General features: G+C 53.4%; 1 protein-coding gene and 1 long non-coding RNA gene across 3 annotated transcripts; one reads left to right on the forward strand and one right to left on the reverse strand.

Annotated features, from left to right (window-relative positions):
* Positions 1 to 2,522: 2,522 nt before the first annotated feature.
* Positions 2,523 to 25,298, reverse strand: MELTF (melanotransferrin). Of its 2 annotated transcripts, none has more exons than XM_084801899.1 (16): positions 25,172 to 25,298; positions 23,717 to 23,871; positions 21,517 to 21,616; positions 19,518 to 19,700; positions 18,463 to 18,619; positions 17,298 to 17,365; positions 14,139 to 14,326; positions 13,411 to 13,591; positions 12,646 to 12,797; positions 10,742 to 10,838; positions 9,806 to 10,000; positions 8,793 to 8,949; positions 8,628 to 8,695; positions 6,650 to 6,837; positions 4,899 to 5,091; positions 2,523 to 4,344 (listed from the first exon to the last, which is right to left on the reverse strand). In XM_084801899.1, the coding sequence occupies exons 1-16, from the start codon at positions 25,218 to 25,220 to the stop codon at positions 4,268 to 4,270; spliced, it is 2,208 nt and encodes a 735-aa protein (XP_084658025.1). In that variant the 5' UTR covers positions 25,221 to 25,298; the 3' UTR covers positions 2,523 to 4,267. The 2 variants fall into 2 exon arrangements, with proteins under 2 accessions (XP_084658025.1, XP_084658024.1); XM_084801898.1 differs by having other exon boundaries at positions 4,893 to 5,091.
* Positions 13,549 to 14,106, forward strand: LOC311609119. Its single transcript, XR_014783271.1, has 3 exons — positions 13,549 to 13,604; positions 13,691 to 13,795; positions 13,896 to 14,106. It is a non-coding gene; the product is annotated as an uncharacterized lncRNA (long non-coding RNA).

Consider the following 25,298-nt stretch of genomic DNA (forward strand, 5'->3'; position numbering starts at 1 on the left):
TTAATTTTGCTGCTATTTATAGATGTAATTTCACTACTGTTATGAATCATAATGTAAATTTTTTTGGAAGCAGCAGTTTGCTAACGGGGTTGAGACCCACAGGTTGAGAACCAGTGACCTAGAGCCCTGTGCACGCTAGGCCAATGTCCTACAACTGAGCTACGTCCCCAGCCCTGGCCAGCCCTAACTGAATTATTTGGTTTTTCTTTTTTTCTTTTCTTTTCTTTTCTTTCCTTCTTCTTCTTCTTCTTCTTCTTCTTCTTCTTCTTCTTCTTCTTCTTCTTCTTCTTCTTCTTCTTCTTCTTCTTCTTCTTTTCCTGGAGACAGGGTTTCTCTTTGTTACCTTGGCTGTCCTGGACTCATTTGGTAGACCAGGCTGGCCTCGAACTCACAGCGATCCGCCTACCTCTGCCTCCTGAGTCTAACTGAATTATTTATTTATTTATTTTTATATCGGGGAATAAGCTCAGGGCCTTGTGCATCTAAGCAAGGGTTCTACCCAAGAGTTACACACACACACCCTAAGGCTCTTTTTACTTTATATTTTGAACCAGGGTCTTGTTAAATTGTACAGACTGACCTTGAACTTAATCCTCAACAGACACAGGCCTTGAACTCTTGAACTTCTCACCCCACCTTTGTGAGTAAATGGGCTTACAAGCCTGTGTCAGCAGTCCTGACCAAGCGGATATTTTAGCTGGGTATCTGACCACCCTGGACATCATCAGGATCTGAGAAGGAAGATGAGAGAAGGAATCAGGGAAGTTGGCCAATGAGGTTGCTTAGATTGGGGTCTTGGCTAAGAACACTTTGTCCAGCAAGCCATTGGCTTTTTTCTTCTCTTTGACCACATATCTCAAATGTGGGCACAGAGGAGAATATCAGGTTTGAGCCATAGGTTTCTGGGGAGTTTGGAAGCTAAGGAGAATAAGGAGTGCTCCGAGCTCTGTGTTCTCTCTTCTGCTCAGAACTGTGAGTGGCTGGCTGGGGAGGGGTAGCTGTATGCTGTTGGAGTCCACAGTTATGGTGGCATCTTCCAGCACATCTCACCTCCCCGCACAGGGACACTGCAGAGGCCACAGATCTTTCCCCAGGTAGGACTCAGCTTCCTATACGAGGGCCTTTCACTCCTCATCCTTCTGACCAAAGCGCTAGGCCCTGCTGAGACTGGTACCAGCTAACCGGCCTCAACAAATGCAAATTCATGTTGTCTCCACGTCCTTCAGAGTCAGGAAGCTTGCTCTACAGCACCAGTATCAGTTGGGAACTTGCCAGAAATACAGATTCTCACATCTGTGGAACACAAGCAGGGTGTGGCAGCTCGTCCTGACTGACAGGCTCCAGAGTGTAAGACCCCCCGAAGGGCAGCAACTCCTAGCCTGGAAAGCAGCTTCTGCACTTGGGGCAGCTACCCAAAAGGCTTCTGGGAAAGAAGAAGTAAGAGAGACTCCCAGCTCCTCTGTCCTTCAGTTCCGGCTGCCGTCAACTCTGTGCAGTCTGACTTTTCCCCGGCCTTGCTTGTTTTTTTTTTTTTTTTTTTAACTTTTTTTTTTAAATTAATTTATTCTTGTTACATCTCAATGGGTATCCCATCCCTTGTATCCTCCCATTCTTCCCTCCTTCCCATTTTCCCCTTATTCCCCTCCCCTATGACTGTTCCTGAGGGGGATTACCTCCCCTGTATATGCTCATAGGGTATCAAGTCTCTTCTTGGACTTTCTCACGTACTCTGGTGCCTCACATTTGACCATGTCCCCTGGAGGGGGAGACCTGGTGGCACTCAGGGGAAGCACAGCAGGTTACCTTGCTTGTTTTGAGACAGAGTCTGGCAGTATACCCTTTGTTTGGCCTCAAACTTTCAGTGATTTTCCTGGCTTTGTCTTACAAGAGTGTCAAATTATGGAGTGGGACTATGTGTATATGTCATCATACCCAGCTAAAGTTTTTGATATATATATCCCTCCCAGGATGACCTCAAACTCTAGAGCCCCCTGCCTCAGCCTCTTGCTGAGGGGCACATGATAAAGGGCTCTAGCCATGAGCGAGGAACATGAAGGCTGCTCTATGTTTCAGCTCAGTCCGAGGCAGAAGTGCCCACTGCCAGGACTGTGGGCCTGCTCCCCCACCAATGAGTTAACATCAAGCTTGCCAAGGAAAAGGTGTGGGCAGCTTATTCTGGGGACACAGGGCAGGGGCAGCAAGGACGTTCGCCTCCTCCTCTGGATCCAGTCCCCAGAGAAGCGGACACCCAAGAGGCTGAGGGGGTGGCAGCAGCTGGCATGAGCCAGGGATGGGGATGACTGAGGCATCGCAAGGGGGTGGGGCCAGAGAACCGGTCCAGATGGGGAAGCAAAGGGTGGGTGAGATGGCTGGAGAGCAGAGTGGTCCCTGATTCTCACGCTCATCAGCGGGGCTCCAAATGAAATGTGACATCTTGGGGGAGGCAGGGCAGGGGCCTGAAGCAGGCGGGCTTCTGAGCAACAAAGACTCCGAGCTGAGTCAGTGGCAGACGGATCCCATCACAACCCAAGCCTCTGCATGTGCAGGGGTGTTTGGCTTTATTTCAAAAGAAACCAATGCCTTTCTTTAGCACTCACATAGCAGTGGCCCCTGGCAATCAGACGTCATTTACACAAGGCTCTTGAAAGTCACACCTGAAAGGCACACACAGCACAGACATCACACTCTGGGGAGCATGACCGCCCACACGGAATACATTTCTCACTGGGAAAGTCTTCTTTGAGAAAACTATCAGTCCTCAGGTCAGGGAAGAATGGAAGGCTATGCCCTGAGAGGAACGGCTGGGTCTCCCAAGCACCACAGTGACCGAGGTTCCCTGTGATTGTGTGGCTCTGGCTGGGATACTGCCAGCCCTTTCTCTCCTGCTGAGAGATGTACAGGTTCTGTCCCGTCGCCCACAGGTGGGGGCGAGCCACTGGGAACCTGGCCTGTCATCAGCATCCTGAGGCCCCCACACAGACCAAGACACAAATAGCTCCAGGCCCACGCCGCTTCCAGTGTGCTGACAGGGGACGCTTGCTCCTGTTCCTTCTCTTTCCTTTTATTTATTATTATTTTTTTTAAAAAGGAACAAGATTTGGAGTAAAAGCTGGTAGTTTTGGAAAAAATTTTTTCTGGCTCTTGAGAGAGACCACAGCAAAACGGAGTGGAAAGAGGCTCGTCCCTAGGCTTTCTGTTGACTCTCAGGTGTGTGCAGGAATCAGGGACGGGGGCCTTCTGCAACATGAAACATGTACAGGGGTCAAGCAAGAAGAGAGGGCTCTTCTCGGTCCCCTGGCTTGTGGCATGTCCTCAGGCCCAGCTCATGAGCACGCCTGATTTTGGGCTAGCTCACGTTTCTTTGGACAAGGGGTGGACATGCTTACACACAGAGAAAGTGTGTGTGGGCATATGAGGGGTGAAGTGGGAAAGGGGTACAGCAAGGCAGGGAGGAAAATAATGTTTAGACTAAGGTCAAGAGCACTAGGCAGCAGTTTCACTGTGCAGGGAGGTCCAGGCAGGGCAGAGCAAGCCCAGTGAAAGGAGCCGATCCGCAGGATGGACGGCACCCTGCACCAAGCTCCTCATCCGTCTCCATTCTTAGTGGGGAGGAGGACTTCATCCTACCCCAGTCCGTCAGAATATGCTGTCCCAAGGGCTGGGCTCCTTGGTGTCACAGAAGGTGCTCAGCAACCCTGCTCCTCTTGAGGGGGTGGGGCCTGAGCCTTGGTGGACAAGTGCACTCAGGACGGAGGAAGGGGAGGGGTGGGGGCGGGACGGGGAGGGGTGCTGCGCTGTGGGAGTGTGTCACTGAGGTCCTCTAGGTTGGAGGTGGGCTCCTGCCTTGGCACCTCCCCAGGCACAGAGGCTGGTGTGCGGAGCTGCTCCATGGTTGCCATGGCAACCAGCCTCTTCCCCCCCCCACCCCCCTCCTGACCCCCTCCCCCAAGTAAGCCGGGAGGTTCCAGGTGGGAGGCACAGGTTCGCTGCAGGCACCAGCGTGGGAGGCGTGACTGGGCTACTCGCCAGTCTCCTCAGGTACAGAGGACTCAGGCAGGTGGGAAGACTTGGCCTTCACATTATCATCTTGATTCCAGAAATTTCTCCTTGGGTTAGAATCGCACATCTGAGGGTTGTGCGTGTGAATTCTCACCTTGCCTCTTGCATCCCGCGCTCTCCCGCGGGGTTTGCCGATTTCTAGGTTTCTTGGGTTGGACTCTGTAGCTCTTTCCCTGTTCAGGGAGTAGCCGCCTGAAAGCGGCCACGTTCAGAGAACACTCGGGAGGCCTGCAGCCAGGGCCGGCAAGAGCAGGGCCAGCAGGGGGACTCGATGCACCACGGCCACTGCGGGTGGGAGGAGGAGGGGGGCGGGATGACAGGTAGTTAAGGCTGGAAGCACCAGGCGTGTGGGCGGCCCCGTTTGGTGCTCACACACAGGCAGCGCTATTTCTGTGTGCCCTGCTAGCTTCTGCCTCCTTTCTACCCTCCGACAATCTTGCCTTTCCCTGGTTTCTTTTTACATATGCATTCCCTTGCAATTTATACCGCATGCATATTTATGTGGTTACCTCAGATCCACCAAGGGCTATTTTTTTTTTCTTCAGCATTTATGTTCATTATTCCGGTCTATTTGAGTGACAGACCAGAGAGAGCTCCTGCCTCGATTATCTGCAAGCCTCTCTGGACCTTCCCCCAAAGCACTTCACACCTTGACAGGTGCTTAAAACAGGGACCTCTTCCTCTGCCTCACCCCCTTTCTCAGAGTCTTGAATCCAATGCTTCCACCCCTCGTGACGCTCGGCTTGTCTCAGGGCCCTCTGAATGGGGGGGGGGGAGGGGAGCGAGGGTAGGTGGGTATCACAAGGGCTGGCCCATCAGGCCTGCTGCCCTACCTGTACCCGAGCACTGCTGAGAGAGCATTCCTTCCAGAGCCACCACGTAGTCAGGACCCAGCCAATCCAGGTATGTGGTTTTCTCCCTAACGGGCACTGCTCGTACGGTGGCATCTTTGAAAAGCAGGTCTTGGCTGTGGTATTTGGAGGAGTCAAACATTTGGAACCCGTTCTTGTTCTGGTCATCTCCAAACAGGCCCTGGGAACACATAATGCGACGGCTATGTCTGGGCTTACAGAAAACCATGGCGGGGGTGGGGTGGGGTAGGGAAACATTTGCAGGGAGGCAGCATCCAAAGGGAGCCAGAAAGGTCCCTCCAGAGCAGTTCTTGAATGCAGAGCTGAAGTGGGGGCATTTGTAGCAAGAAGAACCCAGAAATGAGAGATGGTGCGGTGCAGCGACTAAGCGCTTGCCTAGGTCTGCTCAAATGTGTCTCAATCTTTTTCAGCGATGCTTCCTCATCAATTTTTATGGGCACCCTTTCCACTCAGCCAAAACAACCTCAGAGGCCTCTGTTCTGTCACCAGTTATAAGAAACCAGTGCGGAGTTGACGATGTCATCGCTAAGCCCCAACGGTGTCACTGAGGGGATGTTACTTCCTTTCCTGATGGGAATCCTGGGGCCCCAAAGATCTAGAGGAGACATATACCACCAAACGTAACAGCAGGCACGGTGGCCTATGCGTATAATCCCAGGGCTCAGAAAGCTTGAGGTAGAGAGATTGGGAGTTTGAGGACAGCCTGGGATACAGATAACGACGTGAACAAAGGACATCTAGAAAGTGTGCATGTGTGTCCACTGTTAAGTAACGATCAAGGGGAAAGACGTGTAGATTCCCTTGAAGTTCTCAACTATTTCAAAAATAAAAATAAAAAATAGGCAGCTGCACGATTTCCCCACTTAGCATCAGGGAGCTTGGGGGAGCCACTGTCTTAAAGGAGTTGCTCCTCCATCAGGAAGGTGAATAGTGCACGTGTAATTTCAAAGTTTAGGAAAAGTCCAGTGGCTCTGCAAGTCTATAGTTCAGGTAGCTCAAAGGAGGCTAAATTCAGCCTAATAAATGGAGCCCAGAGGAGAGCCAGTGATGTGGGGACCTGAGAACCAATGGAGAATGTGGTTTGTTTGTTTGTTTGTTTTTTTAAGAGGAGGGGGTGTGAGGCTCAGGACAGGGGAGCTGAGGCCAATGCTGTGCTGGTGTGAGGTCAGGTGCAATGAACGAACAAAGCCCCTGGATTCACGCAATACCAGTCGTGGGGCCCTTGACAAGAGCAGTTCCAGGGGCCTGGTAGGGATTTTCTGGAGTGGATCTTGGGGGATCTTGGGAGATCACCCAAGAGAGATCAGGAAAGGAACTGATGGGCGTAGCGTGGAGCCGGCCTAGGAGTTCTGCCCTCAAAGGGAGTGGAAGCGCGCTCCGCAGGCAGGTGTGAGGCCTGGGATTGGACTCCTGCACCACGCAATGATGGTAATAGCAGTAATGGTATTAGTTGTATTACATGGTAATAGTTGTGACCCTCAGAGGTGTAAGGTCAAGGCGGTTAGTTTGCTACTTGAGGATGGTGAAGCAACCAGCATATGTCTGTATGTTGGTGACAGTGGCCTAGCCGAGAAGGAAAGTTGGTGCTTCAGGAGACGGAGGGAGGGAACATTGACATGGGTGGGGTGGGGTGGGGTGGGGTGGGGTGGGGTGGGGTGGGGGTCCTTGGATCTCCATTGCCACCCACCCCTCCCTGAGGTCACTCGAGCTTGGCTCACCTGAGCCTTGTCCAGAAGTCCGTACACAGTGAAGATGTTGGTGTCTGGACGAACCATGACAGCGTGGGGTGGCATTTGGGCCAGGTTGCAGGCTTGGAACTGGGCTACTTCAGCCCGCGCCCCATTGGGGCACAGCAGTTCATAGTCTTTCCACCTGAGGTGAGCAGCCCAGGGCTCAGGATTGTGGCCTGCGGGGGGGGGGGGGGGGAGAGCAGCGTGGGGTGGGAGGAAATGGGAGATCCATGAGAGCCTTTTCCCTGGGAGGAAGTGGGCGATATGTGGACAAGCACTGAGCTCTTGCTGTTGTCGGAGTGACAGAGCCCAACTGGTGGAATGTGATAATGAGCTTTCAACATGTGACACGATGGGTTACAGTCACCTCTACTTTACAGCGATGACAAAACCAGGACTCTTTAAAAAAAATTTTTTTTGGCTTTGAGACAGGGTCTTGCAGTACAGCCTAAGCCGGCCTCAAACTATGATCGTCCTGCCTCAGCTTGGCAGAGTGCTAGCACTGTGGGAGTGTCTTCTTATGACTTCCCCTCCCAAGCAAGACACCCATGCCCTGGAGCCTGGGCTCGGGTGACCCTGAAAGGTAAGTTCTCAGACTGCAGAGGGTGTGACACCATGCGTGGTGTCGGTCTCAGAGCTTCCCAAGAGGCCCTGGGAGTCACATCATCTTCGTCTTCACACCCTCCTCCCTGTCCGGAAACCAGACCAGATGGGCGCCCGCATGGAGCCAAAGATACAAAAGCACCCTGGGAGGCGGGTGTGTCATGGCAGCCGAATCTCCCACGGCCCTTCCCAACACACAGGCAGGTTTGGGGAACTGGCCAAGCTCCCTTCTCTGGAGGGTGGGCCCTGTAGTTCTGGGTGGGGGGTTAGGTAAGGAAGTAGGGCTTATGGTGACATCGAGGGCTCTCTCCAGCTCCATTGACCTCAGTGACCTCTGAGCACGGCTTGGTGGGATCTGAGTTTTGAAATACTGATGTTTTTCCTCTGTGTCTTATTTCCCTTCTGGGCTACAGCTGCGCCCCCTCTGTGGTGCCTCTGGGAAGATGGTATTAGGAAAGGGTAAAGGTGGCTGAGCCTGGCTTTTGGAATTTCAAAGCCTCGGGCACAGCAGGGTAGGCAAAAAGTTTAAATGCTAAGGGCTGTGGCCTGGGCTTTAGCTTTAACACAGGTGTGGCTTCTCCACTCGAGTGGGTGGGGATGGAAGACGACAGGTTCTGTACGCAGACAGGATCTCAGGTGTAGCTTTCTGCTGGGGAGGGGGGGAGGGGGGGAGGGGGGGAGGGGGGGAGGGGCCTCCGAGGCTGAGTGTCTGGGCTGAGACGGTGCCTCTAGCACACACTATTATTTGTGTGATGCACCTGGCTGGGCCGTGCCTTGGTGAGACCTGAGTGGATTTCCCTGCACAGGGCACTCAGTGACCACTGACCTGAGATGGGTCTCGCAACCTCCACCCACAGGCCTCAGCGCCCCATAAATATCTGAAGACCAGCTGAGACGCAGGTACCACACTGTGGTGGGATACGAACTTGAATTCTGGACCAAAAGAGGGCATCCCTGAAATCTGTTCTCGCATTGTGGCTCCTAGTGTTAGGATACTGCCCCAGTCTGCCTAGCAACCTGTGATGTCATTGCCTACCTGGAACTGGGTGTCCCCCTGCCCAGGAGTATATAAAAGGACAAACCCATCTTGTCTCTCTCTTGTTTCTCTCTTTCTCTGTGTCTGTCTGTCTGTCTATCAGTCTGACTGTCTCTGGGGTGCCCCGCCTTCTTTCTCCCCCCCATGCTCATATACTAAACTCCATATCTGTTGTGTGGCACATATTTCATATCTCATCTTTCATATTTCATCGGTGTTTCTAAACCCAGCAACATCCTATGCCTGGATTGTTCTGGAGACAGGAAACAGTGCTCTCCCCACCCCACCCAACCCCGTTTTTGCCTTAGCTGAACCCCGACCACGTACCATTTGTGTTTTCAAAGACAGTCGTGTCCTTGACGAAGGCAACGTCCCCTGCATTCTCCACAAGGCACCTGTCACACAGGAGGGCAGGGCACATGTGAGAAAGACAGTCCTGCTGCGGGGGCCGGGCCAGAAGACCGCCCCTGCGCCACAGCTGCCGCCAAGTACCTGAAGGCCCCGCTGTAGCCATAGTAGCGCTCCTGGCTGCTGCCCACGCACTTGTTGTGGCCTTTCTCGTCGCCCACGCAGAGCGCGCACAGCGTGGAAGGGTAGTTCTCAGGGTTGTTTACCGGCACGCAGCTGGCGTTGAAGAACTCGCTCACCGCTGGGGCAGAACGCAAACGATGTGATGGAAGAGATGGGCAGGCTGGAGCCCCACCCCCACCTTCCCACCGGCCCTTGGCCTGAACTTCCTCAGGGATTGGGGGCAGGGCGGAGGAGGGGGGGCGGGGCGCGGAATTTCATTATCTCATGATCCCTATTAGAGCAACATCCTACTGTCAGGAGAGAGTACTGTCAATTCTAGTGCTTTCCATGTGCTTCGAAGTAAGAAAACTATGTTTATTTTCTCTGAGTTACCAGCTAGGGCAAAGGTCCGTTCAAGGACGGACCTAGGATTAACACTATGAGACTATGGGGAGAGCTTTGTATGAGACGTGTGTAGTGGTCAGCTAGCAAGCATTTCTTGTTTTTTTTTTTGTTTTGTTTTGTTTTGTTTCTTTCGAGACAGGGCTTCTCTGTGTAGCCTTGGCTGTCCTGGACCCGCTTTGTAGACCAGGCTGGCCTTGAACTCACAGAGATCCACCTGCCTCTGCCTCCTGAGTGCTGTAGCAAGCATTTCTTATTCTGTCCCCATCTTAGTACTTACATATGTGGATACAAAAGCACGTGCCCTGCCACTTTCCAATAAGGTCCCCAGATGCCATGGGGACAACCCAGGCCCACTCTCACTGCCGTACCCCCTATTGTTCAGTGTAGATTCTACGTGGATTGAGTGGTTGGAAAACCTAGACCTGCCAGGAAGCTGTTTGGGGGCGGGGCAGTACATCTCCTAGGACCATGTCAAGGACAGGCTGCCTGTTAGGGTTGTTTCCCAAGGCTCCCGACCCTCAGACCCTCCTGACCACCTCCCCATCAGATCCCAAAGAGCTTCGGGATCTGTGTCCCTCAGAGGGAGCTACCTGTGAGGACGTCACAGTCCTTGGGCCGGATGAAGCCACGCTGGATGAGGGAGCCTATGGGCACATCCCAGCCCGCAGGGCTGCCCAAGCCCGGGTGGCAGGAACGCTTGCCTCGCAGCTCGTCCAAGGTGAAGGAGTAGGAGCTGTCCCGCCTCACCACAGCCACCGCGAAGTAGGAATTGCTCCTGTCCTCGTCTGTGGGAGGACAGGAAAGGGAGCCGTTATCAGAGCCGGAATTTGTGCCTCCACCGTCCCCTCTTTCTTCGCTTGAGAGCTGTGCTAGCCCATCATGGCGATGCACAGGCTGATGTCCCAGAGCCTTTAAGGGAGTAGCGGGTGTTTCCACTTTTCTCCTGGCTGAAGCACCCAGAAGCCCTGAGCCGTGGTCCTTCCTCACACCCAGGTGGTGCTTTTCTCACTCCACTGGAGAAAAGCAGGCCAGAGGCATGATGCAGTCTTCAAGCCCAGAGACTCCTCACAGCCAAGTGGAAGGGACTAAATGTCCCAAGGCCAGCCCATAGGAGGACACTGAGAAGGTGTGAATGAGTTAACAAGCAGACGGGCTCCACCGGCAAGGCAGGGAGAGGCCAAGGACATCCTTGTAAACTGTGGGGTGGTCTATATGTGTGGTCCGGGTTGGCCGGTAAGAAGGGCTTTTCTAGTTCTTAATGGGGAATTTGAAGGTCGGAAGAGGCCTGTTGGGCTCTACAAAGGCTAGAATACTAACTCCTTGACCCCATCCAGAAAGTCTGTAGACATTTTAGAGATATGTATGCACCGCACAGATAGGTAGCCGAGGGCTGGACCAGGAGGGGCTTGCTTCCTGACAAGGCTCAGAGATGAGGCACTGGGGCTTGGCGGGAGTTGGAAGTTCTTACAGGAAAGGTTTCAGAGTTACAGGAGAACCAGCCACCAGGCAAGGGCAGGCACACATACCGGCATACAGCTCCCCCGCTGCGGGGACCAGGCCGTACACCTTCCCTGCCTTGTAGATGTCCTCGCCTCTCAGTGTCACAGCATCAATCTGGCCGGCCTGCAGGGAGCAGAAAGAGCCCCAGTATTCTTCTGGATGGCAGGAATCCCAGGAGAGGGGTTAGTGAGCTCTACCTCTCTTCCTTTGGGAGTCACCCCGGTTGGGCAAACCCCATTCTTCCCCATCCCCGTCCCTTCCTGCACTCGTGAAGATGCCAAGCCCAGAGGTTGCTGGGCAGCAATACAGGTGGCGAGGGCTGGGGGAATGGGGGCTCCCCAGCTCCTGCCAACATAGTCTGTTTTTCAGAGCGTGGCCACTGAGACTCCGCACCCCCATCCCTGCTCTGCATAGCACCGCCCTTGTCCTACTTCTTGGTCCCCAGGGCCTGCCATCTCCCAGAGGCCTGAGCTCTCAGCATTCTTCCGTGGGTAGCACGCTGCATGGACGGAACACAGCGCCCGAGGCAGAATGGCCCAGAGGTCAAAAGATGATGATTCTCGGGCCGCAGAAGGGTTCTCTCTGAGTGTTAGGAGCAGGCCCTGTCTGAGAAGGCAGCAGGCAGGTCTTCTCTCAGTCGCTCTGGACCCCTCCTTCCAGGTCGCCTACACCCCACTTGCACACTCTGAAGCTGCTGTGATCCTGGCCTAGGCAGCCAGGATCCTGGGAAGGGCCTATGTGCTAACAGAGCCACAGGGGTATATGACAACTCCCAAAGAAGGGCCAGGCTAGGGAAAGAGGGGCCCCGGCACCCTGTGGGCGCCCCACACTATGTAGTTCACAGGTGTGAGGGGTTTCCTATACCTTCCGTGAAGCCAGCGGGCAGGGACGGAGCCTGAAGCCCCAGCCCAGCGCCCAGTCACTGTGGAATTCTGGAAAGGGAAGTGAGTGCTGCCCTGTACCCCATCTGCAGAGCCTGAGACCCTGGAACTGAGGCTTCACTGGGCCTCTTGCTGGTGGTGTGAGGGTGTCTGGGGCAGATGCTGCTCCTGTCTCCACAGGCCTGCCTGCCCCTTCCCCTACCATGCCCCCGTGAAGTGGATGCGTCTCCAGCTGAGAAGAAGCTGACTCTGCCCTTTCCATCGCTTCTGCAGGCCAGTCTGCCAGGCACCGGGAACAACTCCCTTCCTCCCAGCCTGCCTTTGCCTTAGTGTCCAGCCAGGGAAGGCCGGAGGGCAGACTGGGTGGGTTCTGAGCAAGAGCTGGAGTTTTTGCTGTGGATCAGTGGGAACCCATACACCTTAATGGATCACAGCAAGGGCTTAGGGAGAAGACTGAAATCAAATGCAGTAAGAAGAAATACCAAGCACCCTTCTATCCCGTTTTATACGTAGGATGCATAGCTTTCCCACATTCCTATTAGATTCCTATTTTGTTCACTAGATCTCCAAACACAGTGCTGTCTACTTCTGAGTGTGGGCTGCCATCAGAAACATAGAGAAAATGACAGTCTCAAAAAAGGAAGGGAAAAAAAAAAGAGCCAGGTGGTGGTGGCACGCCTTTACTCCCAGCACTAGGGAGGCAGAGGCAAGTGGGTCGCTGTGAGTTCGAGGCCAGCCTGGTCTACAAAGCGAGTCCAGGACAGCCAAGCCTACACAGAGAAACCCTGTCTCAAACAAACAAACAAACAAAAAAAAAAAAAAAAAAAAAAAAGAAAGAAAAAAAAATGACAGTCTCTCAACCTCACTGTATACAGGGGAAACTGAGGTTTAGAAGGGAAAAGAGACTTTGTAAGACCAAAGGTCTATTCCCAGCCAACTGTGCTCTTCCCTTCACGGGACCCCCCCTCCCCACCTTACCACACAGTAGTGAGAGATAGAGACTCTGCCAGCTACTACAACTGTCCCCTCCTCAGCCCGCTCCAGTGCACCTGGATCTGCTCCATGCAGTGCTCAGGGGACTCGGCCGACACACACTGGATCTCTGGCTTGAGTCTCTGCCGGCTGAAGGCCACAGCCATATCTCCACACTTCTGGATCTCAGGTGTCGACAGCACGCACCAGCGCAGGTAGTGGGGCAGCCCTGGGAGGGGTGCACATGGGCGCTGGTACTTCAACAGGAAGCCTTTCAGATCAGGGCTCAGGGAAATTCTGGGTCTCTCTCTCTCTCTTATTAGCCATGTGACCAGGATATGTCACCTACCCACCTCCTCGTATGGAAAGCTGTGAGATGAATGAGGCAGACGGCTACTGTGTACTGAACTCAGTCTGGCGACTTCCCTGGCCAAGGGCGGGAGGTATATATTGGGATGAGGGCTGAAGGCAGGGAGCCCACTTAGAGGCTACTGCAGTAACCCGGGCAAGAGGGAACTCCTGAGCCCGAAAGGTGACGAGAGCGGCATGGGAGGTTGTCGGACGAGACTTATCGGGGCTCAATAATTCTAAAACAGACCCCAGTAACCTGAGTCCCAGACCCTGGAGGGCCTTGGAGGGTTCCACAGGTCCCTCGACTATAGGAGTGCATCCTTCCCAAACCTCCAAGCAGCTGAGTAGAAGTGACAGGTTCCCACCAGGAGCCACAGTCACACGCTAGACTGCCCGGGTAGGTGTCCCGCCCTGGTAGCCTCAGAGAGAATCTTGCCGGGTCCCGTGCAGGCAGGGGTTCCACTGGCAAGGGTGGGGACAGGAGGACTCACGGTTGGGGTCACAGAGCAGACCCTTCATGGCATGCAAGTATTCCTGGCCCAGCCAGGTCTCATAGTTCTGGGTAGCGACGGGCACAAGCTCCAAGGTGGAGTCTTTGAACAGCAAGTTCTTCTCGCCGTAGACCTCGGAGCTGAACATCTGAAAGCTGCTGCTCTCATGGCTGAACAGAAGCTGCATGTCAGGAGTGAGAAAGCAGGGTGCTGAGGGGACTGTGGGCTGCATCCCTTCCTCCCAAACTCAGTCACCTGGACTTCCCTCCTGCGACCTCAGGCCAGGCGCCCACAGTGACTTCCCTGAAGCTCCCGCTCCCTCCAGACCACTCCACTTCTGCCTCATCAAACCGCACACTTGATCACAGGGCCCATGAGGGCACAGGTAACGATTGGGCGGTGGCTGGCACTGCAGGGTTTCTGCAAACCGTCAGCCATTGGCCACAGGTAACCAATGGCACAATTGTCGTCTTATTTGCCCATAGGGTTGTGGTTCTGATTTTCGGCGGGCCATGTAGAAAGGGCTTCCTGTGAGGGGCGTCCATGCTCTGGCTATTCCCCATCCCTGCCAGCTTGCAGAGTGCTGGCTGGCGTTGCTGCCTGTTGCACACACTGGCCTGGCCGATGGCCCCATCTGGGTCTGTCCCAGGTGAGTCCTTCTGGACCAGAGCTCTGAGCCCTGACCCTAAGGGCCCCGTGCTCTCTGGGAGTGCAGCATCCCACCTCACCTGGCCTTCATTGAGCAGTTGGAATATGAGGCCCCCATCCGTGTCATCCCTGACCATCACGGCATGAGCAGGCACCTGGGCCAGGTGGCATCGTCTCCACTCGGTGACGTCGGCCCGGCTGCCATCCCTGCACAGCAGCTGGAAATCCTGCGACCTCAGCGCCTTGCCCCAGGAGGGCAGGGTTTTCCCTGGAGGGTGGGAACTGGGGAGTCAGCTCCGGCATGCACAGAGGGTGGGGAGGACGGAGGGGGTTAGGAGAGGGGTCTGGAGGAGGCTGGGTGTTTTGGTGGTGTGAACCTAGCACTCAGGAGGAAAGTTCTTCAGCTGTATACACCACCCTTTATGTATTCTTTCTCCCTCTCACCAATTTCTGTTAATAAGATGGACTTGAGGTAGTTTGCCATAGTATCTCACACACACACACACGGCTACTTATGGACAAGAGGAGTAAGAAGACAGAGCTGCTTAGGATGAGAGAGTTAAATGTAGCAAAGTAAGCAAGAGTGGGGGCAGGGGGCAGGGGGCAAAGTTCAGGGGGCAGGGAGCAAGGAGCAAAGTGCAGGGAGCGAGGTGCAGGGTGAAAGGGCAGGAAGCAGGAGGCAGGAAACAGGGACAGGAGACAAGGGAGCAAGGTGCAAGGGCCAGGGTGCAGGGAGCAGGGAGCAGGGTGCAAGGACAGGGCACAGTGAACCATCACTGACTAAATCTCAGAGCTACAGTACCAAGGGAGAAGGCTTATCCCCAAAGCTCCAAATATTACTAAGACTACTGCGCTTGTGCTCTCTCTCTCTCTCTCTCTCTCTCTCTCTCTCTCTCTCTCTCCCTCTCTCTAACTCATTTTCTATTTCTTTTTTTCTAATCCTTTGAACATGACTAAGTACACAGTTGGTTTTGTATACTACTTTCCCCACATATCTATATTTCCCACATGATTTTCATAAGGTTCATGTTCCTTTTTTTTTTTTTTTTTTTTGCAGATTCATTAAGATTTTTGTTTGCACCTGTTTGTCTGTGTCTGTGTGAGTGTATGTCGGTGTGTAGGTGCCTGTGGAGGCCAGAAGAGGGCAGCAGATCCCCTGGAGCTGAAGTCCTGGTAGGTGCTGGGCCCTGAACTCAGGTCCTGGTGGAGAAGGTGCTAAATGGACTTAACGTGGCTGTCGAACGTCCCCACAGATTGGAGTGCTGCTGACAGTGTGGTCAAGAAGCCTCTCAGTGCTGTGGGCGGCAGTCAGTCCTAACTGGTTTAAGCTGAGAAGAAATGACTGCTGAGTGCCCAGCCACGAACGAACGGGACATGGAAATCCCCTCCTCCAGGGTTCAGGGAGCACAGACAATGGCGGGTGGAAGGAATTTAAGAACCAGAGGAAGAGGTGGGGCGCTGTGGAACGCTGTCTTCCTGGCATGATGTGACTGCCTGCATAAGACCTTTATGAGACTGAGACCAGGCATGGTGGCGCCCCCCTTTAATCCCAGCCCTCAGGGGGCAGAGGCAGGTGGATCTCTGTGAGTGATGGGTTTAAAGGCATGCATCACCACGCCTGACTTTTCTTTTTTTAATGCATAAACACTGGATCGTTACTGAGTGCTGGAGAATGTTTGCATTATTAAACATGGTCTGTCTTTTCATATTTTAAAGGAGTCAATTATTTAAAACAAGAGAAGGAAGAGGCGGCTGTGGTGGCAGCTGGGCGTGCACACAAGCCTACGATACCAGCACTTGGGAGACCAAAACCTATGAATACACTTTTATATTTTATTTTTTGCCTAACTCACCCTGCAGTCTACCCTGTCCTAAAGACAGTTCTTTTAAAAGCCACTCCCTGCTGGGCAATGGTGGCTCACACCTTTCATCCCAGCACTTGGGAGGCAGAGGCAGGTGGGTCTCTGTGAGTTTGAGGCCAGCCTGGTCTACAGAGTGAGTTCCAAAACAGCGAGGGCTACACAGAGAAACCCTGACTTGAAAAACCAAAACTAGAGACTGGAGAGATGGCTTAAGGAATAAGAGCACTAGCTGCTCTTCCAGGGGTCCTGAGTTCAATCCCCAGCAACCACCCGGTGGCTCACAACCATTTATAATGTGATCTAATGTGCACTGTATACATAATAAATAAATCTTAAAAAAAAGAAAACCCAAAAATAAACAAATAAATAAAAATAAAAAGATAAAGAAGAAAAATAAAAACCACTCCCCAAAGCTAAACAACAATAAAAACAAGAAATTCAACCCAAAACAAAGACGGCAAAGTCTTACTCATCCTGACCAGGCAAAGGTCAGACGTGGCTGCCAAGTGGGTGAAGAGGGTGTGAGCTGAACAGGGTTGCTTCAGTCCACACTTTGACTATGGTACTTTAAAAAAAGTAAGTCTTGTTGCATGTAATTTCTACCTTAATTCAGGGAAGAAAAATAACCCCACTGATCTTCAGGCAAATCCAAACTAAGGGACAGTTTCCACCATGTTTATAATCCTAGCACTTGCTTGCAAACCTCTTGCCTCAGTCACCCAAGTGTTGGGATAATAGACGTGCGCCACCATGTTTAGCTGAAAGTTCTAAAGCTCAATTACTACAAAATTAAACTACTAATCCAGGTGTGGTGGCATATGCCTTTAATCCCAGCATTCAGGAGGCAGAGGCAGGAGGATCGCTGTGAGTTCGAGGCCAGCCTGGTCTACAAAGCGAGTCCAGGACAGCCAAGGCTAACACAGAGAAGCTCTGTCTCAAAAAAAACCAAAAAACAAAACAAACAAACAAACAAAAAACCAAAAACCAAAAACAAAACAAAACAAAAAACCAAAATCAAACCAAACCAAACAAACAAACAAAAACAAAAACTACCGCATCTCAGTGACCCATCTAAAGCAAGACCGTCCAGGGAAAGGCCAGGCCACAGGGGACATGCTAGGAAGGAACAGGACAGCTGGCAAGTGGACAGACACCGAAGGAATCCGTGCCACAGTCAAAGCAGAGCCTTGTTTGCCCTGACCCTTGCTGTACCAAGCAGGTGGACTGCTGCTGGTGAGGCCCCACCTGTTGCTGGGGGAAGCTTAGGTACACGGACTGTGGCACTTACCCAGATTCCCCGGGGCAGGGGGCTCTGAGTAGCACTGAACTGCAACCACCTAGGGCCAGGCTGGGCAGTTCAGCCTCGTCCTCACTCACCATCAGTGTTCTCCAGAACTGTGCTGTGTTTCACAAAGGCCACATCACCTGCTTCTTCCACCAGGCACCTGTGTAGGAAAAGCCAGGAGCCTGAGCGGGCCCCTGCTACGGCCCTCAGTCCTACCTATCTGGAAGATTGACCAGGGCTGCAGTGGTGACCTTAGGGGGCATATTTTACACTTCTGCAGTTTTGGGGGGACCTGCTTCCAGATTGTTGGCTGTATGGCTTTGCCAAGTCATGGGCTCATCCTAGCTCCATCGTGTGTCGTGTGGGCCAGGAAGGGAGGTGGGGTGGGGCTCCTCCGAGGATTAGGGGTCTCTTACAGTTGGTGCAGGTCCTGCGGTGCCTCCCTTGGCCTGCACACTGAAGCCTAGACACCCAAGGTATTTTGAAGATGACTCCCCTCTCATACAGGAGACTGGACTGGAAGACCTTTCATGCCACACCCAAATATCCTAAGCGGAAAGGATGGCTACTTTCATATGTTCTCTCAATATGGGAGGCAAGTTGGGAACTACTGGGCCAAAGCGCCTCTTGGGTTCTCAACAGCCAGAAAATAAGCAGACTGGGCCAGGGTGGGGGCAGGTACCAGAATAGTAATGCCACTAAGGGCACAAAGTAAAAGGAGCAGTTAGCCAGGGGCATGGGGACGTACTAAGGACTGTGTTCTCTCTCTGTGGTAAAAAAAAAAATTGTTCCTGCTGGCCACCAATGAGCCTCCCACCCTGGGTATGGACACTGGGGATGGATTGCTATGGGGGCGGAGAACTCTCATAAAATGACATGAGATTAGACGCGGGCCCTTAGAGTCGCTCCTGGGTCAAGGGAGGCTAAAGCGCTTGTCAGGACGAACATAGAGGAGGTGTCCAGTCACACTTTCCCGCCCACTGCCCTCTCTAGTGGTCAGACACCAGACTCGGGGACCTGGGAGCAGCTTGTGACGGCCTTTTTTCCCCATTCTCTTTGGTCAGAGCCTCCCTTTTCTAAATACTCCAAAACATGTTGACTTTGTGAGCAAATTCAGCCTGGCACCTTCCGGTTTCATGTTTATAAACTAAGCGGGCACAGCTCTGCATAAAGGGCTCTTTGATGCCCTGGCAGCCCGCGGTCCCCTCCCTGAACCACTTAGCTTTTCCTGTTGCCCCCCTGCCCCAGTCCCCTTACCGGAAGGCCCCGCTGTAGTCATAGTATCTCTCTAGGGGGCTCTTGTCACACACATTGTGGCCAGAAGAGTCACCACGGCAGAGGCGACAGAGGGACTCAGAGTAGCTGGTGTCTCCTGTTCCGGGGACGCAGCTGCCCTCAAAAAAATCACCAACGGCTGTGGGAAGGAGCAAAGAGAGGTCACTGACCCCAACCTGGAGGTTCGGGAGAGCCATCAGCCTCCACTTTCCAGCTCCAAATGAAGGAACATGGGGCCCGGATTTGCACCAGTATTTCCCAGCCTGGGCCCTTGGACCAGGGTAGGGCTGTTGCTGCGGCTGGGAAATAAAATGCTTTCTATAAACATCTGTGCAGGAAACTGAATACAAGCTGGGTTCTATTCTCACTGTGGAGATTTTTCAAATAATTTTCAAATCAGCAGTCTTACTGGGGAAGAAATCAGTGACGAGGCCAGTGTGGTCAAGCTATCTGACCTATTGGCCTGCACAGTTTTTGTGGGGTTTGCTTTTTTATTTATTTATTTTCTCTTTTCTTCAGTAGTAAGGCTCCAGAAGCACCCCTTTCAGAAATATTTGCCCCCCCTCCATGACTGGTAAACCACTCACCCTCGGCTACCCAGAGAGGCTGCCTCTCAGGTTCACCTAAGTTGTCAGTTGTACCATGGTTGGGCCCACAAGCCACTTGGGGGGCTCTTATGGGTGAAAGTCAGCAGCTTGTCTGGGTTCTCAATGTGGTTTCTGATCTTATAGAGCTCAGGACACATGTCCAGACAGACCACCCTCACCAGCCTACACCACGCTCATCTCTTCTTTGTCTTGTTCCTATGACTGTGGTTGGGTCCTGCGCCTGGCTGTGTTACATGAGACACAGGTCTGAACAAGCATGGCTTCTGCTCTGTGGTAGCCAAGCAGCCAGCAATGGAGGCCACCAGGCACAGGCAGCACAGTGGAGGGAGGCTCCTGCAGGAAATGGAGCTTTGCAGGTTCCAAGGAGATATGGGATGGTAGCTGAGCAGAGCAAGTCGAGAAAAAAGGCGCTGGGCCCAAAGCTCTCACCTTTGAGCACATCACAGCCCATCACGGAGAGGTGGCCACTCTCCACTAGGTAGCCGACAGGCACGTTCCAGCCCACAGTCCGGTTGATGCCTGTGTGGCAGGACTTGACGCCCTTCAGGGTGTTGATGGTCACGTTGGAATTCCTCCTGACCACAGCAACAGCATAATAGGAGGTCCCAATGTCTAGGACAGGAGAAGCGAGAAGGGAGGACACAGAAGACAGCAGGGAAGGCTGTGGGAGACGGTATTCAGTGCACGTGTGTGTGTTCAGGCATGTGCATGCGTGCATGTTGGTGTACATGCAGATGAACGCATGTGTGCATGCTTGCTTTCCATCACTGGGAACCTGATTTTACCACCAGACCTGCCCCCACAACGGCCCCTCCTCTGCCTCATGAACTAAACACTTGCGGAGGCTGTTCATCCACTGTTCTTATTTTCTTTCTCAAGCTGTCTGGCCATAGCTGGGTCTCCATTTGCTCAAGTCAGGGGAGTCTTCGATCCCCCAAAAGCTGAAGCACTTGGGAGAACTTGGAGGTCTGAAGGAGGGGCACCATGGGCAGCTGAGGGAGGAGGCAAAAGTGCTCCCCGCAGTAGGAAAAGCCATGTCAAGGTGCAGAGCTGCAGGGGTGGCGGGGGCGGTGGTAGTGGAGAGACACAGGGAGCTAGTGATGTGGGCCCAAGTCACCCAAGACCGTGAACAGCTCTGGGTGTGTGGGCTCTGCAGCCTCACAATGTTCCCCGGGGTCCATTGTGGAGGAGGGTCATTCAGAAAAGACACATAACTCACCTACGGGGACTGAAAACCAGACGGGTGACATACACCTCTCTTCCCCCTTGGCCCCTCGCTATCTCTCACATACACAGTGGTCGTGATCAGAGCATGCTTGGGTTTGAGAAAACTAAGCAGCCGTTTCCAGCCATTTCAGTGCTGCCTCTCTCATACGTTTACTGGGACCATCAAGACTCCTCCCACCTGCCCCCCCCCCCCCAGCCTTCCTTTTACCCTCCTTTGCTAGTTTCCTGGCACAGCCAGCACTCACCCTGTGAAGAACTGGGGTTTACAGTGCATGCTGCCTGTCTGATTCCCATTGTTGAGACAGGGCATCTTCTCAGCACGCCCTTCTTGACTGGGGTACAGTGAGTACTCAATGGGGTGCTGAGTTAACCAGAGGAAGAGCTGTGCTAGGGGCCCATGAGCCAGGGCTATTGGTGGCCTTCAAGGAAAGGCTGTTCCCCTTGCTGGACTATGTCCTTTGTCATGAGACTGTCACAAATTCCGTTAGTCGCCAGCTGGAGTGTGAAGAGATTTTCATGGGGCCGCATGTGGGGTTGGCAAGGCCGAGGGGTCATGGAGGTGAATCAGAGGACGCTCCAGAGGCCTTTGCAAACACAGGAGGGGCCCAGGAGCTCACGGGAGGCTATGGCTACTGCCTTACTGATAGGGCCTAGGCATTGGACGAGCTGAGAAAGACATGCAGAGCAGGTCCAGACAGAGGGAGTCTGGCACAGGAGGTAAGCCTGGTATGAGACATGGAACGCGGTGCGGAGCCCCAGCTGTGGCGTGTTTCTGGGTCTGTCAGGTTCGGCGGTTCTCAGCCCTCCTGTCCTCAGCCCCACTCCCCACAAGCTGCCTCTGACACGGGCACTGAAGTGTGTGTCTATCTGGGCACCTTGGGCACCAGGCACCCGCACACTGGCTTCCACCTAGCCCTGTTGCAGGCAGGACACTATTCCTCAGAAAGGTCCCAGTGGACAAAAGTTGTGGGGGCAGGAGGGGGGCACCCAGGAAGAGCGGATTCATTTTCTGTGCCCTTGGTTCTCCCAGCTGAAGGTCTCAAGTGAGAATTTGGGAGTTCTCAGAAGGGCTTTCTGTCTGGACCCCCAGAAGTGTTCTGTGGAGCTAGTAACCAGCTTGGTGGCTTCAGGGCCACATGGCCAAACCAACCAGCTGACTTCTGTGTGGGATCTTTGCTTCTCCCCACGCCAGGTCTCTTACCTTGGTCATATACTTCACCCACCACTGGCTTCAAGCCGTACTCCTTGCCCGCCTCATAAATGGCCCCTCCATCCAGGGTGATGGCATCAGCTTTTTGGTCCTGATAAGAGAGTGAGGTCAGCCATCTCAGCTGTGGGCACACTCAGCCAGAGCTCAATGACACTCACACGCAGCCCAGAGCCTTAGAAGAATAACAGCAGGTCAAACTGCCCTGTTTGCCTGGCCCAGGAGCCTGATCTCAGCCCTGCCCTTAGGGTCCAGGGTTTGCCCCTTTATCACGCCAAGAACTTGCTTTGATTTACCACACTTTTAAAAGTTAGTTATTCACTGGGTGTGGTGGCACACGCCTGTAATCCCAGCACACTGGAGGCAGAGGCAGGTGGATTGGTGTGAGTTCGAGGCCAGCCTGGTCTACAAAGCGAGTCCAGGACAGCCAAGGCTACATAGAGAAACCCTGTCTTGAAAAACCAAAAAAAAAAAAAAAAAAAAAAAAAAAAGTTAGTTATTAATTTTACAGGGTCATAACTGATGCATGTAGTGAAATGCTGGGAGACACAAAATGGAGCTGTAGCAGACAGCGTCCCTTTGCTGTGAGGTTCTCAGCCTCCTGCCTCAGGTCCCTAACCAGCGTTTCCCCCCCCCCCCCCCAAGACAGTTCACACAGATGGAAGCCGAGAGGAACTATGATTCTTTGTCACTGCCTTCTGCCCTCACAGAGGTTTGGCCCCACTAGTTAATTAGTTCCCAGAGGCCTCCTGGGGGCCAGACTGCAATGGAGACCCAGTACCTGTCCTCTGGCAACCAACTTCATCATCCTGTCCTGCCTGAGAGTGGTTAGTGCCAGTTTAAAATGGGTCTTCTGTCACCCAGACTTGCCTTCCCACGTCATATTCAGTTTTTCAGGACTCTGGAGTGAGGACGTCTTCTCCCGAAACATTTATTTATTTATTTATTTATTTATTTATTTATTTATTCATTTGGGTTTTCAAGACAAAGTTTCTCTATGTAACAGCCCTGGCTGCCCTAGACTCCTAGACTCGCTTTGTAGGCCAGGCTGGCCTTGAACTCACAGAGATCCACCTGCCTCTGCCTCCCTGAGTGCTGGGATTAAAGGTGTGCGCCACCACGCCCAGCTCTTCCTGAACCCTTTAAGTCTCATTCTGGAAAGCTTATTGGTAGTGAGTGACCACCATGCACTATGAAGTCACTGTGCTGTCCCCCCCAACCCCCCCACCTTGAACTTGACACAAGCTAAAGTCATCTGAGAAGGGGACACCTCAGTTGAGAAAATGCCATCAGATCGGCCTGTGGAGTATTTTTTTGATGGATGAGAGGGCCCAGCCCAGTGTGGGTGGTGCCATCTCTGGGCAGGTGGTCCGGGATGCTGTAAGATGGCAAAACTAAGCCAGGCAGGAGGTGCAAGCCAGTAAGTGGCACCATCCACGGCCTCTGACTCAGCTCCTGGCAGCAGGCTTTTGCCCTCAAGTTGTTGCTTTGTCTTCCCTTCGTGATGGACTGTAAGCCGCAAGCTGAAATAAAGCCTTTTCCTTCCAAGTTGCTTTTGTTCACGGTGTTTATCACAGCATTAGAAAACCAAGCCAGAGCCAGAAGGCAGAGGCAGGAGGATTTCTCTCTGAGTTCAAGGCTAGCTTGATCTACAGAGGGAGTTCTAGGACAGCCAGGGCTACAGAGAGAAACCTTGTTTCAAATAACAACAGAGAGAGAGAGAGAGAGAGAGAGAGAGAGAGAGAGAGAGAGAGAGAGAGAGAGAGAGAGAGAAAAGAAGAAGAAGAAGAAGAAGAAGAAGAAGAAGAAGAAGAAGAAGAAGAAGAAGAAGAAGAAGAAGAAAAGCAAAGCAAGCCAGGACAGTCACTATGACTTGCTCTCTCCCCATGAGTATGGAGTGTCCCTGCCCCCATCCTATCAGGGCCTTTGTGCAAGGGAACTCCTTCCAGGAGGTTTTCCTTCACTCTCCCTTTCCCCACCAGTGTCAGTCTGGACTACAGCCTTTCCTCACCTCCCGCTTGGCAGGAAAGAGGCAGGCGCTTGCTCCTGGGGAAACTCAGGAGATTGTATCCCAGCCCTGGCAGAGGGACATCGGCCTCTTTGCCAGTGAATGGGGCTGTTGTGCGTTCCTCCTGAGTCAGAGCCCTCTTGTCTGGGCCAAGGGTGGGGAACAGGCTGAAGGGAGAGGCCTCACCTTGATGAGCTGGACACAGTGGTCAGCTGACGTGCCCTGGACACAGAGGAGAGAAGGCTGGATGCCAGCTCCCTGGAAGGCCTTGCTCATGTCCTTGCATTTTTGCTGCTCCGGGTCTGAGACGGTGCACCATCGCACGTCCATCACAGCGAGAACTGTGGAGTAGGACAGTTGACAGCATTTCCTCACCTATCCAACCTGTGGTGACCCTACCAGCCTGTATGGCCAGTCCCCTGCCACACAGCCTTGCACTCCCATGCATGGAGAGGCAGAGAGAGAGAGAGAGAGAGAGAGAGAGAGAGAGAGAGAGAGAGAGAGAGAGAGAGAGAGAGAGACAGAGACAGAGACAGAGAGACAGAGAGAGACAGAGACAGAGAGAGAGAGACAGAGACAGAGACAGAGACAGAGACAGAGACAGAGAGACAGAGAGCAAACCTGTGCTATGGACCCTAACCATAGCTCACAGCTGTTTTGTAGGTGGGTGGCTCTGAACCTAGCCCACCACAGAGCAGTGGAAAGTTACTGCGATGGGGTTCAGCCCGCAGCACTGCCTCCACGTCTCAACAGGCTCTGTGTCTAGCAAATTCCTATCCCCCTCCAAAAGAGGTACTGGTTCAGGATCCCACCTCAGCTCTGTCCCCGCCCCTCTGCTCGCATGGAGGTTGTAACTGTGGGGGTAAAGTCAGCCTTCTGCAACAAGGGAGGCTGGGTATGCGCGTTCAGGTTTCTGCTCCAGAACTGGTGACGCCAGGAGACTTTGCTAGCAGTCGGGACCCCACCCCCATCACCCCTACCTTCAGTGTTGGAAGCCAACTAATGCAGCGCTGGACACACAGGTCCAACGTGGGCTTCCTTCTGCGCCCCTTGACCTGCCCAGGTCAGAATCCTAGGGAGCATCCCAGCAGGGGCCAAGAGAAAGGGGGTTCAGAGTTCCTGGGGGTTGGTGACTTTGTAGCCAGGACCCTCTGGAGGTCTACACATCTGGACTTTGTCTTTGGGGCTGGTCTTTCACCTGGGGGGCGGGCCAGATCCTTTCTGCCGACAGCCTGCACTCCATCTTCTCTGCAAACTGCAGCTGCCTCCCAGTCTGGCAACCACCTGCCCGGACATCCCTCTGCCTTTTCCTCTACGGGGTGCTCGGAACACTCAGCCCTGGTCTCCGAGGTTCCTCACTTCCTTCCTCCTCCTCCTCCCCCTCTTTTTCCTCCTCTGTCATCAGTGCTGCTGCATCCCCAAAGCTCCCTCCCGCCTTCCACACCAGAGAGGCCATCCTGGGACGACTTCTGGCACGATTTTGCGAGGCCTGGTTCAAGGCTGCCTCCTTCCTCTTTGATGCCAGATACGGTCCAATTTAGGACTCAGGCTGCATGGTGAGCTTAGCCTTGGTAGGTGCAGGGACCGCAGGCTTAGTGCTGCGCTGCTTTGCCTCCTACCCTCCCTCAGGGACACTCTCACCAGTGCGCAGGGACAGGGGCAGCCAAAAAGTCACACTCAGGAGCCTCATGGCAGCGTTGGGTTGGCTGGGGTCCTGGCGGTCCAGCCTGGCTTCCTCCTCCCTGGTCTCGCTGGTCCTTCACTATTT

The sequence above is a fragment of the Acomys minous genome (assembly GCF_964271855.1).
Source record: "Acomys minous genome assembly, chromosome: 11".
Taxonomy (NCBI): Eukaryota; Metazoa; Chordata; class Mammalia; order Rodentia; family Muridae; genus Acomys; species Acomys minous.